At 32.8% G+C, this 14,034-nt stretch overlaps 2 protein-coding genes across 22 annotated transcripts in view; one reads left to right on the top strand and one right to left on the bottom strand.

The window, feature by feature from the left end:
* The window catches only part of prkcbb (protein kinase C, beta b), a 269,116-nt gene that overhangs the window by 130,353 nt on the left and 124,729 nt on the right, over positions 1–14,034 (bottom strand).
* Positions 5,931–12,307, top strand: LOC147845687 (uncharacterized). 20 transcript variants are annotated; one of them, XM_087244818.1, is made up of 11 exons: positions 5,931–6,014; positions 6,427–6,517; positions 7,183–7,232; positions 7,805–7,911; positions 8,148–8,283; positions 8,416–8,456; positions 8,586–8,677; positions 8,773–8,903; positions 10,116–10,187; positions 10,648–10,735; positions 12,105–12,307. In XM_087244818.1, exons 3-7 carry the CDS (start codon positions 7,217–7,219, stop codon positions 8,625–8,627), a joined length of 342 nt encoding a protein of 113 aa, XP_087100944.1. In that variant the 5' UTR covers positions 5,931–6,014; positions 6,427–6,517; positions 7,183–7,216; the 3' UTR covers positions 8,628–8,677; positions 8,773–8,903; positions 10,116–10,187; positions 10,648–10,735; positions 12,105–12,307. The 20 variants fall into 20 exon arrangements, with proteins under 20 accessions (XP_087100944.1, XP_087100943.1, XP_087100954.1 ...); XM_087244817.1 differs by having other exon boundaries at positions 8,413–8,456; XM_087244828.1 differs by having other exon boundaries at positions 7,614–7,911.

Raw genomic sequence — 14,034 nt, 5'->3', positions numbered from 1 at the left:
AATAATAATTTAATACATTTAATGATACAATAATGCAAAAAAAAATTTAAGATGTCTTTCAGCAGAATTTGTATGCCATTTTTTTCCAACTTTAATTCTCTTTAAAATAACATTTTAAAAAATGAACAAATAAACAAATGAACAAAAGGTCCTCGGCACTAAATAAATGAAGCACTTTTAAACAAAAGTTATTGTAAGGAAAATAATAAATCATTATGGTAAATAGAGTTTAAAAACTGCCTTTTAAATCAATAGTTTAAAGTTTTATTGAGATGAATGGACCTGTTTAAAAAAAAAGATTTAAGGTGCCAATAGCCTAGTGGTTAAGTGTGCCGACAAATAGCACCATAGTGCTCACGGAGACCTGAGTTAGATTCCTGGCTCAAGGTCCTTTGTCAACCCTTCCCCTCTCATCTTCTACCAATACTTTCCTGTCTGTAACCTCCACTGTCCGATCCAAATTAAAAGTGAAAAACTTAAAAAAAAATAAATAAATAAAATAAAATAAATAAATAAATAAAAATAATAACAAAAATAATAAATAAATATTTAAGACCTACAACACAATATTTCAGTAAATTTAAGACTTTTTAAGATTAAAAAAATTTAGATTTAAGACATTTTAATATTATTCAAAAGATAAATGGCTCTGGCATGTATCAAAATTTAAAAGAAAATGTAGTTTGTGAAAATGATGTTGTTAAAGTGTTTTTTTCTTCTCAGAACATAATGAATGTTTACAATGTTGTTATTGAAAATCAAACCAAAAATTGATTTCTTAACTCTTCAGAAGTAAAAAGAAATGGTATTGTGTTGTTTAAAATTGTATATAAACATGTCTGAAAACATAGTACCTTTTCATTTTTGCAAAACAAATTGCTCTACATGACAGCATTTTTATATTCAAAAATAACTACATTAATGTTTTAATCAAATGTATAATTAATCCAAAGAAACTAAGAAGTTTCAAATCACCTCTTATTTTTTCATCCTGTATCTACTGTAAATTGTTACTGTAACAATTGTTACTCTAAATTGTTAGCTGTAAAGAGGTCACATATTTCTAAAACAAAAAGGTACTGAAAAAATGCTCAGGGTTGAATGTCAAGCATTTGATAAAATCCTCACGTCAAACCTTTAACCCTTAAAAGCAATAACTGCGGACCCAGATGCAAGTGAATGGCTGTCAGTCATTTATACTTGCGTCTCATGAGCCCTCAGGGCCCGTGTTGGGCTGAGATGCACACAGACTATCCAAGTAATTGGGGTTGACCTCGGCACTTGACCAGTACAACAATTAATGCAGGAGGCTGCTGTGGCCTTGAGATTTGTGGCTAGTGTAATTTCCATAATGAGTGGTGTGTGAAGGTAGGCTTAGTTGTTCATTAAGACGCGGCGTATTGCAGCACTGAGACAGAGAAAGAGAGAGATGAGCTTCTGCAACAACCAGGGCGGGGTTTATTTTGGCCAGTTAATAAACCTTACACAAAATGTTTGAAAAGACCTGCATAGCATACTTTTTCAAAAAGGCACGCATTGGTAACTAAAGGGTTCATATTGCTAGAACAAAAATAATTATTTGTTAGATCACCATCTCCACGCCAGATTAAGAAGATCCCACCCCGGACACCAGATCTTGTCAGAAAAATCAGTTTCTCCAGATATCTGGACAACTAGTAAGCAGAGTTTCCAATACCCAAACCAGTTAAACAGTATTCCACTGAAGTAACTAAATAGGAGTATACAGAGAAAACCTTAGAAAAGCAGAAGCAAGAAAAGTAATGATGATAAAGAAAGAGGCAAGTTTATTGAATAATCTTAGTTGTGTAAGATTTAAAGTTTAGACTTCCACAAGCAACAGCAATGGGAAATTACTGCTTCACAACATTGTCCAGAGACAATACAGACCTTGAAATGGAGACATTCTCTTATCTCTTACTCATGAAAACAAGTATCGCTTGAATCCACAGTCATACAATTATAGCAATATGGAAAAATGGAAATAATAATGAAGCAATAACTATGAGAAAATAATGTTAATATATAATATAATAATAAAATGACAAATAATAATCAATAATAATCAAATCATTAACTAATGATCAATATGAATTTAATGATGATTATATAAATGATTAATGAACATATGATTTAAAAAATAATTAAATGAAGAATAAATGTATAAAAACAAATGAAAATTAAACACAGTACAAATGAATGGTTTGCTTTCTTGAAACAACACACACAAAAGTTTTCTACAAGGATTCTCAGATCCTTAGTTAGATTCTTTCATAAATTGAACCCTTTAGGTAAAAATGTGTGCCTTTTCAAAACGTCCTGCCTTGCCTTCGCAAAACACGTGCTCTCATGAATAATTAAATGGCAGGATCTTCTCATAGGATAAAAGAATTCCGCTATGAATAATAATGAGAAATTGACGCATCATCACTCCACTAGCAGATATGCGCTACGTCACCGATTTTGATCTCGCCCCAAAAATTATTTTAAACCCAGAAGATCAAATGAGTTGACAAAAGCTCAAAATTATTCAGTTTTAACTGATGCTCAACTCACACAAATCTGTTAAAATTACTCCAAGGCGTCTTGAACCTTTAAATAAAAGGGGGAGAAATTAATTAATTTATTTCTAAATGTGTGGAAAAGTTGAACATTGATTGTTCAGTTAATTTTTTACATTTCCATTTGCACCATATGGTCTGAAAACTGAAATAGCGTTCCCTTCAGGCATGGGCAGTATTTATGATACATGTATTTCAAATATGTATCTCAAATGCAAAATAGTATTTTGTCATTTGTATTTGACAGGTTTGATGACAATGGCTTAATATTTTGTATCAAAACACTTTAGTGTCCTTTGTAGTTTCAAAATACGGTAAAATACCTGGCAAGAAGTCTACAGTACATGATGACGTCTTAAAAATGAGGCCTCTGATTGGTTGTTTTTCAGTTATTTGCCTAAGCTTGAGATCAGAACACAAAACTTTTTATGTTTTTAAGAAGGTAGACAATGACCTGTGTATGGATGGAAATTATGCTTAAAGTAATAATAGACAAATGGTGAGGGTGTTCAGGAGCAGGTCAACAACCATTGATATAGTATACTGAGCAATGCTCAGTTAAGACGATAAATATATAGCTGTATTGTGTACAATTCATCTTCTTTGCTTATGAAAGGAGATTAAATAAAACATTAGTCCTGAAGATCAGAACATCATCAATCTCAGATGGAAATGCAGAGGATGTTTAGAAATATAAAACATCTAAATATGGTGTACTGGTGTTTTTAAGAGGGTAAACTGAGACTCTTACAGTAAAAAAGAACTAAAAGAATCTTGGGAAATTGAGTATACTGTACAAAATATATTTTGATACATTTGTGGCTGCTGTATTCTGTAGTTTATTGTGATACACTTAAAATTGGTGTATTTGGCATTTTATTGCCCATCCCTGGTTACATTCATACATTCATGCTATCAATCTGATAACAAAAAAATGTCATTAATATACACTGTAGTAGCATTGATATTCAAACAGTTAAGGCTGAAAGAAAATAATTCAAGGGATAGTTCATCCAGTTTGAGTTTCTTTTTTCGATGTAAGCAAAAACAAGATATTTTGAAGACTATTGGAAACCAGAAGACATTGATTTCCATAGTATTTTTCTACTCTGGATGCATACCTGTCAACTCTCCCGTTTTTCCCAGGATTTTCCCGTATTTTACAATTCTATCCTGCTATCATCCCGTAAAGGTTTTTTCCCGTATTTCTCCCATATTATTAACATGTCTATGAAGATTGGCAATAAACATTAAACAGCTGATCCTCCTTATACGCAAACCATACCGCCGAACTTCCAGCGGGCGCACCTTGCTCTTAAATGTAAATCTGTTCTGTGCTTTCATTTTATTTAGGCATGAAAACACTTTGAATTAAATATACTGTAAAAGCGGCGGGATTCCCTTCATTTCCATTACAGGCGCCATCGCCCCTCCTATGCAATCCTTAAAACAGTCAGTTTATGTAGCAGTGCGTGACTGTCCTACACATTCAATAGTGATAAACAGATGCAGTTTCACGATCGGATTCTGTAAACGCGATTTGAAGCAAAAGTGGACACTCTTTGTTTTGGGTGCGTGTTTGAACAGACATAAATACATAATAATGATAACAATAATAATATCTAAACATGTTGGCCTTGGTTCGTTTTCTTTTAAAAACAACACATTTTGTCTAAAGCCCTGCTCTCACTGTGAGACTTCAGCCACGATTTTGTCATCAGAAACAAATTTGAGAAATCCTAAAAGATTCCTGACATCCTAAAATCGGTGATCTTTGATCGTTGGTTTGACATGTTCACAGACAGCCGTTTAATGCCTGTTGCGATCAGATTTTTCCCTCGATGAAGATCTGACACTGCCACAAGATTTCAGACACTTTCCTGCAGTGTGACAACAGCTGCGATGAGCTTCAATCCGAGAACCAATTGAAGCTCCGAATTTGAAGAATGATGATTTGACGATTCAAACGACTGCAGAGAAATTTTTCTTTCTGAAAAATTGAGACACGCCGTGTGCAAAATTGCCATAACAGGTTGTTAATGTTTGCCGTGAGGAATAATTTCAGAATGCGGGATAGTGAAAGTGTCAGGGATGGAAGACGTCTAACTTTGGGGGTGTTTTCTTCCGTGTTTGGCGCATCTTCATTGTAATTCAGTTTGACTTTATGACAACTGAGATCTTACAGTGTGACATGGGAGCCATGTTCGTGCAGTCTGAAATGCTACAATCAGTTAGGATAAAAAAAAAATCTATTTAAAAATCTATTTTAAAAAATCAAAGAAAACAAAAGAAAATTGTAAATTGTAAGTGAGCCGGCCTTCAAATGAGCATAAAAAGTTAAGAAAACAATCAAATGCTTTCATAATAGATCTGTGCAGTGACACGTCTGTTATTTAATGTAATCAAATGAAAAATCAAAACGAGAGTAATCAGATTGTTTAAATTATACAGTGAACAAAAGGTTCATGAGATTTAATAACTTGATTCAATTTCTTTATAATCCCAGACAGCACACATACGTTGGGCCGACGTCGGCCGAAGGTCAACACGTCGGCCCCTTTAATTCTAACATCGGTATATGGTCGGCCAAACATACGCATGATCGTTCGGTCGTGTTTCTATTGTTCCAGCTCAACAAACGTCGGCTCTGCATCGGTTAACGACCAGAGGCCGACGAAGCACTTCATAAGCACTAATCTCTCATGCCCATGAAAGAATCCGGCAACATATTTGGTTTACAAGTAAGTTTTTGCGTGCATAATAAATTAGACAAACGCGACATGCATCATGTCTACTGCGTGGGTCGGTCCAGCTTTAAATAGCCTACATTAATGCAGTAAAACTGACCAAAATGCCTACAATACATGATTTCAATTCATTAAAATATAAAAAGTTTTATTGTTATGCTTTAATAATGAAAACGTTGTTTTTTTCTGGTGTTAACTGCTGTTTGCTTTTTTTTATTGTGGCTTTTTCTAATACATTTTCCCAGTGTAAAAATCAAGTATGTTCTGCATTTCGGCTGTTTAATTAAAATAAACACCTTTTTACAGAGTGACATCTTTATTGTTTTATATATACTTGCATTTATATTTATTGGTTATTTATTTTTGACAGTGAATGCACAAATAAAGTGTTTGTTTTGTAACAGTTTAGTAGGCTATAAAGCTCGTCTTAAAGATAATAGCGTATATAAAACTGCTAAATATATTTTAAATTCAAGATATAAAATACAAGGTTATTATTTAAATTGTCTATGAAGTGATCATGTTTATAAATGTAATACTGCAAGACTTTAATGTGCGCGCGCGCGTCTTGCTTCCAACACTGGAGCGGAGAGGATGTTGCTATGGGAAACGAAGCTACAACACGACACGACACCACCTAAAAGACACAACACGACTTCTCTCAAGCTGCCGTTTTGACTGTTTTCAGGTAAGTTTAGTCCCTAAAACAAAGCAATTACTAAATAAAACTGTTCCTCACACATTTATTATTGGCAATTGATGAATATTCAGTTGAATATTATGTTATATAAGAGTGGTAAGTCTTCGTAAAAGTCCGTTAGCATATTAGCACTGGTAACGTTAGCGTCGGGGTAATATTACGTTAACTTACTTAATGTTAGCTCTTGTTAAACTTGTTTGTTAAAGTTTTGGCTTTTATTTATTCTTTATGTGTAGATGAGAGGTTTTGTCAATGTTTTATTGAATGCACTCCATATGTAGTCTAAAATACGCATTGTAACGTTACTGTAAAGGACCGTGAATCAAAAGTTCAATCCTGTTTTGATATTTCATGGTATCTTAAACTAAATGTTAAGTAAAAAAGTGTTCTGTGGTTTCAGGAGTGAGAGAATAACCTCCTGCTACAGAAAATATAACTCAAGATTCCTAAATTTCTGAAGGGAGCTGATCACAGAGATACAGGAAAGACAGGTAACTTTAAGCATAGGATTAATTCATATGAATTTCCATTGCACATCATTATGCACATGTTACATGTCTATATATTATGCATCTGTTACTTGTCTTTATTGCAGTTGTTTTAAGAAAGTTTTGACATTGAAACATGTTAGTGGTATTAAATTTCACATCACATGATTCTTCAGAACTTAATAAATATGCAGATTTGCTGCTAATGAAGTAATATTTGTGATTTTCATTTTGTTTAATTTTTTATGATTAATTGATTTATTAAATCTTAGAAAAAAGTTTACACTAAATTATTTGTCATCACATCTGTTTTTTAGCATTGATAGCAATCCGAAATGTTTCTTGAGCAGCAAATCAGCACCATTTGATAATCACCATTATATTAGTTCAACCTCAAGCACTAAATCAAGATCTTAAAAAAAGATTTCTGAAAGATCAAGTGACACTGAAGACTTGAGTAATGATGCTGAAAATTTAGCTTTACATCATAGCTATGAATTACATGTATATTTACACTGTTCACCCATCCCTTACACCTTAACTCATCCTTAAGTCAATTTAAGCCCTAAATGAATAATTTTTGATTTGTACAGGCATGATATGCAACTTGTATTCAGTCGTTTTGTTTTTTCTTTCTTTTGCTTTTGTTTTCCACATCAACTGAAAAGGAGGTCTAAGTTTAACCTAAGTGCCGTGTTGCTGATGAACATCTTTATATGTAAGTATATTTTTGACTGACTGCCAGACACTTGTCAAACAGTGATGAGCAAACGAATGGCTGTTCTTTTAAAAAGATCAAGGAGATGCAAGTCTGGAGATTAATATACATTTTAATTCAAAATTGATTTATCTGGAAATATTTCATAATGTCTTGAGATATGTGCCCTATATGCATTTAGATGTCCATGCATGTTTAAAATACTTTTAAATTTAACAATGGCTGCAAGTTATAAAAACATAAACAAACACAAAAATGTTAAAGTAAATTGAGAAAACATTTTCATCAGTTAGTAAATCAGCTCCTGACAGACATGTTAACAGATCAGTTTAACTCTTATTAAATTCATTCATTCATTCATTCATTTTCTTTTCTGCTTAGTCCCTTTATTAATCTGGGGTAACCACAGCGGAATGAACTGTCAACTTATCCAGCATATGTTTTACGCAGTGGATGCCCTTCCAGCTGCAAGCCATCACTGGGAAACAACCATATACGCTTGTTCTCACTCATACACTACAGACAATTTAGCCTACCCAATTCACCTGTACCCCATGTCTTTGGACTTGTAGGCAAAACCGGAGCACCCAGAGAAAACCCACCAAACGCAGAGAGAATTTGCAAACTACACACAGAAATGCCTGCTGATCCAGCTGCGGCTCGAGTCAGCATCCTTGCTGTAAGGCGACAGCACTACCTATTGTGCCACCACGTCACGCTCTTATTAAATTATATTTATATAATTTTGTGTTTCAGTACATGCTATTTTGGGAAGACAAAATATATTCATAAGCTCTCAGAAAATTCAATAAGAGAATTCATTCATTCATTTTAAGAGAATTAACTGCACAATTACTTGAAATGTGTGGGATTACATTATTTGTTAACCCAAAGTGAGTTTCTCTTTCTTTGCAGTATTGGATGCCTGATTGCAGTTCAACTCCAAACTCAGTTGGACCAGCTGATCAGTGTCTTCAGTATTACCACAAGCTACTGGGCAGATGTGTGGACACGACAGCTATGAGCCAAACTTGGGACGTTTGGTTTTTAGGTAATACCAGTGACAAAGTATTCAGTAAATTGCTTATAATAAAAGATGCTCACTGCTTACCCCCTTATAGTTAAGTTGTTTGCAGTTTCATTGTTGTAAAAATACCATACTTTTTCCTTTTTTTATAAGCAGGTGTGACCGTCTGGGCAGCAGAAACAAGACAACTAATCATAGTTGAGTTGAGATTAGTATTATTAACTTGACTAGTTTGGTTGCAGACTTGTTCAATACTTAACAATTTGTATAAGTTACAAGATCAATGGTCCTGCTATCAATGTTTGTGTAACTTAAATTCATTACAGTTTAGATACAATCAAATGTCCAAACCATCTCTGAGTGAATGACATCAAGGAAACAGGATCAAAAAGATCATTAATTATAGAATGTTTCATTGGTAACAGCACATCCTTTGTGAAAATAATTTATTTTTGTGCCATCATTACAAGACAAAATACATTTCAACTGATTTCAGTTGGTTATATTTTTCAGGTCCTCCTGATCATTCTGTTCTCCTGGTTGTGAGGATGTGCAGAGGCTGTATTTGTCAGTGTTAAAAGACTTGTGCAGCTGTATCCAGACATACAAGCAGCCGACAAAGAGTTCTGGAGCAGGACAGACAGGTAGTTCACAGTGGCTAGGCTAGAAGTTTATACTTGGGTGGCCAGAAAGTGGCCTCCGCTATTTTGGGGGGTCCATACAAATACACCAGTGTAAGCTATACTATTGCACAGAAAAAATTAAATGAAAGAATTAATTAATCGGTTGAACACAAAATATTTTAAAGAAAGCTTAAGTATCAAGGTGGCAATATACAGTATGTTACATTGTAGTACATGAGCTGGCTAATACAGATTCGTAAATGTTTAGTTGTTAAGATTAGTTAAATACTATATCCTCTACTTGAGACCAGCTGCATATACAGCTTTAACTGAACTGAATTTAACTAGAACTACACCAGCATTCCAAGTGCTCTAGACTAGCTTTTTGCACTGGTGCGTCTAAAATGTTTGATGGCATTGCATTTAACACTGCAATTTTACATGTTAATTTTTTTTAAATTACAATCCATATAGGCAATATTGACTTGTAAATGATTAACTAAAATCGGGTCAACACACATTATGGGGATTGTGTGTAGAATTTTGAGGAAATTAATGAATTTAATCCATTTTGAAATAAGACTGAAACATTAAAAATGTGGAAAAAGTAAAGTATCAATACTTTCCGGATGCATTGTATATGGTTTTTAGCGCGTTATCAAAGACTTAAAAAAATAGTCCAACATTATTTACAGCAGCAAAAGACCCTCCACATCAAAAGCTACTGGTCAGCTCACGATTCAGCAAACATCTGAAAAACAAATAGCTTATTATGCCTTCACAAGAAATCAGTGTTTTTGAGTCTAATGAAGATAGTACTATTTTATTAAATTATTATTTAGCCTGGCATGTTTACTGTTACAAAATATTTTAAATGTTTCTTAAAACAAAACATATTGTGTTCAATGGGGAAAAAGTAGCTGTTTTTTACACAGAGATAAAAAAAAAACACATTTCAGAGCAGTAATCACAATACTGTGAAACTGTGATATTTTTATCCAAGATTATACCCTCAGAATTTTTTTAATTTTTTTTTTTTTCAGTTGGCCTATATTCTGTTTTTCTATGTTCTTGGAAATGCTGCTGTGCATGAAAATGTGACGATATATCCGGTTCTATAGTTAATTCTGAAATAAATCTTAAAATGAAACAATATTTAAAAATGCAATATTTAATGTGTCAGACACTAAATAAACATGTCAATTCATTTATATTAATCTGATTCCTTAACAGGGCAGCACGGTGGCGCAGAGGGTAGCACGTTTGCCTCACAGCAAGAAGGTTGCTGCTTCAAGCTTCGGCTGGGTCAGTTGGCGTTTCTGTGTGAAGTTTGCATGCTCTCCCCGTGTTGGCATGGGTTTCCTCCGGGTGCTCCGGTTTTTCCAAGTACAAAGACATAGGTGAATTGGGTATGCTAAAATTGACCATAGTGTATAAGTGTGTGTGAATGAGTGTGTATTGGTTACAGCTGGAAGGGCATCCACTGCGTAAAACATAGGCTGGCTAAGTTGGCCTTTCATTCCGCTGTGGTGACCCCAGATTAATAAAGGGACTAAGCCCAAAAGACAATGAATGAATGAATCCTTAACAGTTAAAATTAACCATTTGGGCGTGCTTAGTTTAGGGTATGTTGTGCCATTAAATTGTCAATAGGTTTTATTTTTTTCTACATTTTAAATCTGCTTTAGCTTTCTTCTTTCCTATAAACCTGGAAATATAAAATATATATTTTTGGTTTTTAACAAATTGCTTATTTTATTCTTAGATTGGTGTACGCTGATGGTCTGCTGAGAATTCTGCTGAGTTGAAGGGATCCTCCTGTCAGACAACCTCTCCAAAGTACAATAGGACTAGTAAGTAACATCTTAAACATACACTACTGTTTCATAGCTTTTAGGTTGGTATGGTAAATTCTCTTCTGATAGTGTCAGCTTTATTTAATTAATACAGTCAAGCAGTAATACTGTGAATTTAATACAATGTATATCATTAATAGTGTCACATGATCCTTCTGAAAAAATAGTATTCCAATGTACTGATTCTCTCCTCAAGCTGTTTTTTTTATATATAAAACATTTTAAATAAACATATTTTTAGTATTCTTGATGTATGAAAAGTTTATTTTTAAAAGCATAGTATTTATTTGAAAAAAAAAAGTTTGCTCTTTGATGATTGCATGCTAGCAATCAGACATGTTTCTTTAGAACAAAAAGAATTTGTGGAAAAAAAGTATTCTCACTGAGCGTTGTTCAACTGTGGTCAACACGTCATTTAAGTTTTCAAATAAGCCTAAAAGACCTGATTAGCTGCATAAGGTGCATTTAATTAGAGAGTTGAATATATCATTTCTTTTTATATCCTCCTCTATAGCCTACATATAATAGAAGTTGTTTGCTGAAAAACCTTTTTGTAGCAGAAATAAAGCTATGATTAGGCCCACCCGGATTTTTCGCAGAACTTTGCAGATGTTTAGCCTATCATTAATTCTGTTTATTTACTTGAGTAAATGTGTGTAAATCTATATTTAATCAGTTTTTTTTATTATTTTTAATAATATTATTGACTAATGTGAAAATGTTCATCTGATTTATGTACAATGCAGTTTGTACAGTAATATTTTCTGTCTTACTAGATATGTTACATGAAAAACTTGCTTTATTTACCAAATAAAGTGAATCTAATTGGATTTGCATTTTAAACATTAAATAAAACTTTAAAATATATTATTTTTTATTTCATATATTAAGGTTTTAGTTATGATACTCCCAAAATAATTCCGCAGAAATCCGCAGACTTTCACCAAAATTTTCAGCAGAAATAGCAAAAAACATCCGCAGATTCCTCCTGGCCCTAGCTATGATATATTAAATGTGGTGTACAGTGTGACATTTTAGTTGACGAAACTTAGTTTAATTTGCATGTAATGTGGTATCTGAAGATTTGACATATATTTAGATACACATTTATACTAACACAATGATACTAAAAACCAAAAAAAAAACATTCATTATGATTTCACAAGGAATTTAACTTTCAAATGGCTTTTCTGAAAATTAGTGCTCAGACACACTCTTTAAGTTTAAATTAAATTACACATTTTAGCTAGTCACTTGCATAACACATACTCCAGTTATATGTCATGAAACAAATAATATATATTTGTGTTAATATGAACTGCTGCAATGCTAATCTTTCTCCTTTTGGTTTCTTGCTTTATTTAAGGGTTCCCACTACAAGGATTAGATTTGGCTACTGCAGTCCCGGTTTGGGCCAGCCTCACTTGTGAAGACTAAAGATGAAGACAACATACAAGAACAATTTCGAGGATGGCGACACACTTTTTATTCCACCTATATATCCCCTTTTATGTGTAAGCAACATTCCACAAGATAAAACAAAAGTAAATGACAGGTTATTTCTTTTAATTTTGTCTGTTTTTTTTGGAACATTGGACACAATTTACAACCAGTTTTATATATATATATATATATATATATATATATATATATATAGGTCAGAGCAAGAAAATTTTATTTTTTCTTCTGGAGAAAGTCTTATTTCTTTTATTTCGGCTAGAATAAAAACAGTTTTGAATTTTTTAAAAAACATTTTAAGGTCAATATTATTAGCCCCTTTAAGCTATTTTTTTCGACTGTCTACAGAACAAACCATCGATATACAATAACTTGCCTAATTACCCTAACCTGCCTAGTTAAGCTAATTAACCTAATTAAGCCTTTAAATGTCACTTTAAGCTGTATAGAAGTGTCTTGAAAATATCTAGTCAAATATTATTTACTCGGTTATTAGAAATGAGTTATTAAAACTATTGTGATTAGAAATGTGTTAAAAAATATTTCCGTTAAACAGAAATTAAGGGATTTTATATATATATATATATATATAGAATGACAAAATCTGTTTTGTGTCGTGCATTAGAGTTTGCTTAAAAAAAACTGGTTATCTCTGAGAAAGTATTATTTTATATTATTGGTGTGTTATTAGTTCAGAGGAGATTGCAAATTGTTGAATGCCATTTATAAAAAAAATTAAAAAAAAAATTGACTACAGACTTTAATAAAATTTTCTCAGACAATTATTTTAATTTGTATGATTTTATTTACTACTGTAAATAATGTTTGCTTGGTATTTATTTTGTGTTTGTGTCCTCTTTTATTATTGTAACTCCCTGAAGAAAGTCTTTTGGATACTGAACACATGACTGGTATTATCTTGTATTTTAAAATTATAGTCTTGGAAACATGCATTTTCTTTAACACTATTTAAGAAATTATAAGCATTATAACATGTGCTTATACAAGTGATTTGTGTTTTTACCATAGTAAACTATAGTCACCCTTAGTGTACATGTTTTGAAGTACTTGTAAATATTCCTATGGTCTTAATGTAAATGCTGCAATGGACTTTGTATTTAAAATCTTTATTGCACAGTATTTCAGCCATGGTTATAGTACAACTTGTTGGTTTTGTTTTAAACGTAGTAAAACATGGTTATGTGTGATAAAAGTATGTTAATCCATTTGTATGTTTGTGAAAAATATTAATAAATCTTCAACTGTTATTGAGAGTGGGGTGTCGTGTTTATTATAAATAAGCAGCTGCTGCAGCTAGTGGTCCATAAGTATGGAGCAAAACGCCTGAGAACAGCGCCTCCGCGGAGCGGCCGGCATTTCCGGTTGCGTCGTCCTAACATCGGCCGGACAGCGTTTCCGATCGTTTGCCGACGTCGCGGCGACATTTTGCCAATTAGCAAACGCTCCCTGAGCGACATCGCGCCGATGGAATTTTGAAAGTCGGCACGACGTCGGCCCAACGTATGTGTGCTGTCTGGGATAGCCTAGCTATTCATTTTAATAGGCTAAACTGTTTTATTTATTTGCAGCTTTTTCTAATGTATGCTATTTATTAAATCCTTTGTAAAAAATAATAATAATAATAATAGTAATAATAATAATAATAATAATAATAATAATAATAATAATAATAATAATGTAATAATGTAATATCCTTTATTTTTACATCCCAATGTTGACAGGTATGTATGAATGTCATGTGCTACCAGTTTCTAACATTCTTCACAATATCTTCTTTTGTGCTTAACAGAGTAGAGAAAAAAGAACTCTCAAATCTT

This window comes from Danio rerio, chromosome 3 (assembly GCF_052040795.2).
Source record: "Danio rerio strain M-AB ecotype USA chromosome 3, GRCz13ab, whole genome shotgun sequence".
Classification (NCBI taxonomy): Eukaryota; Metazoa; Chordata; class Actinopteri; order Cypriniformes; family Danionidae; genus Danio; species Danio rerio.
Note: the sequence above shows the minus strand (reverse complement) of the source record. Positions and strands in the feature narration are given on the sequence as shown.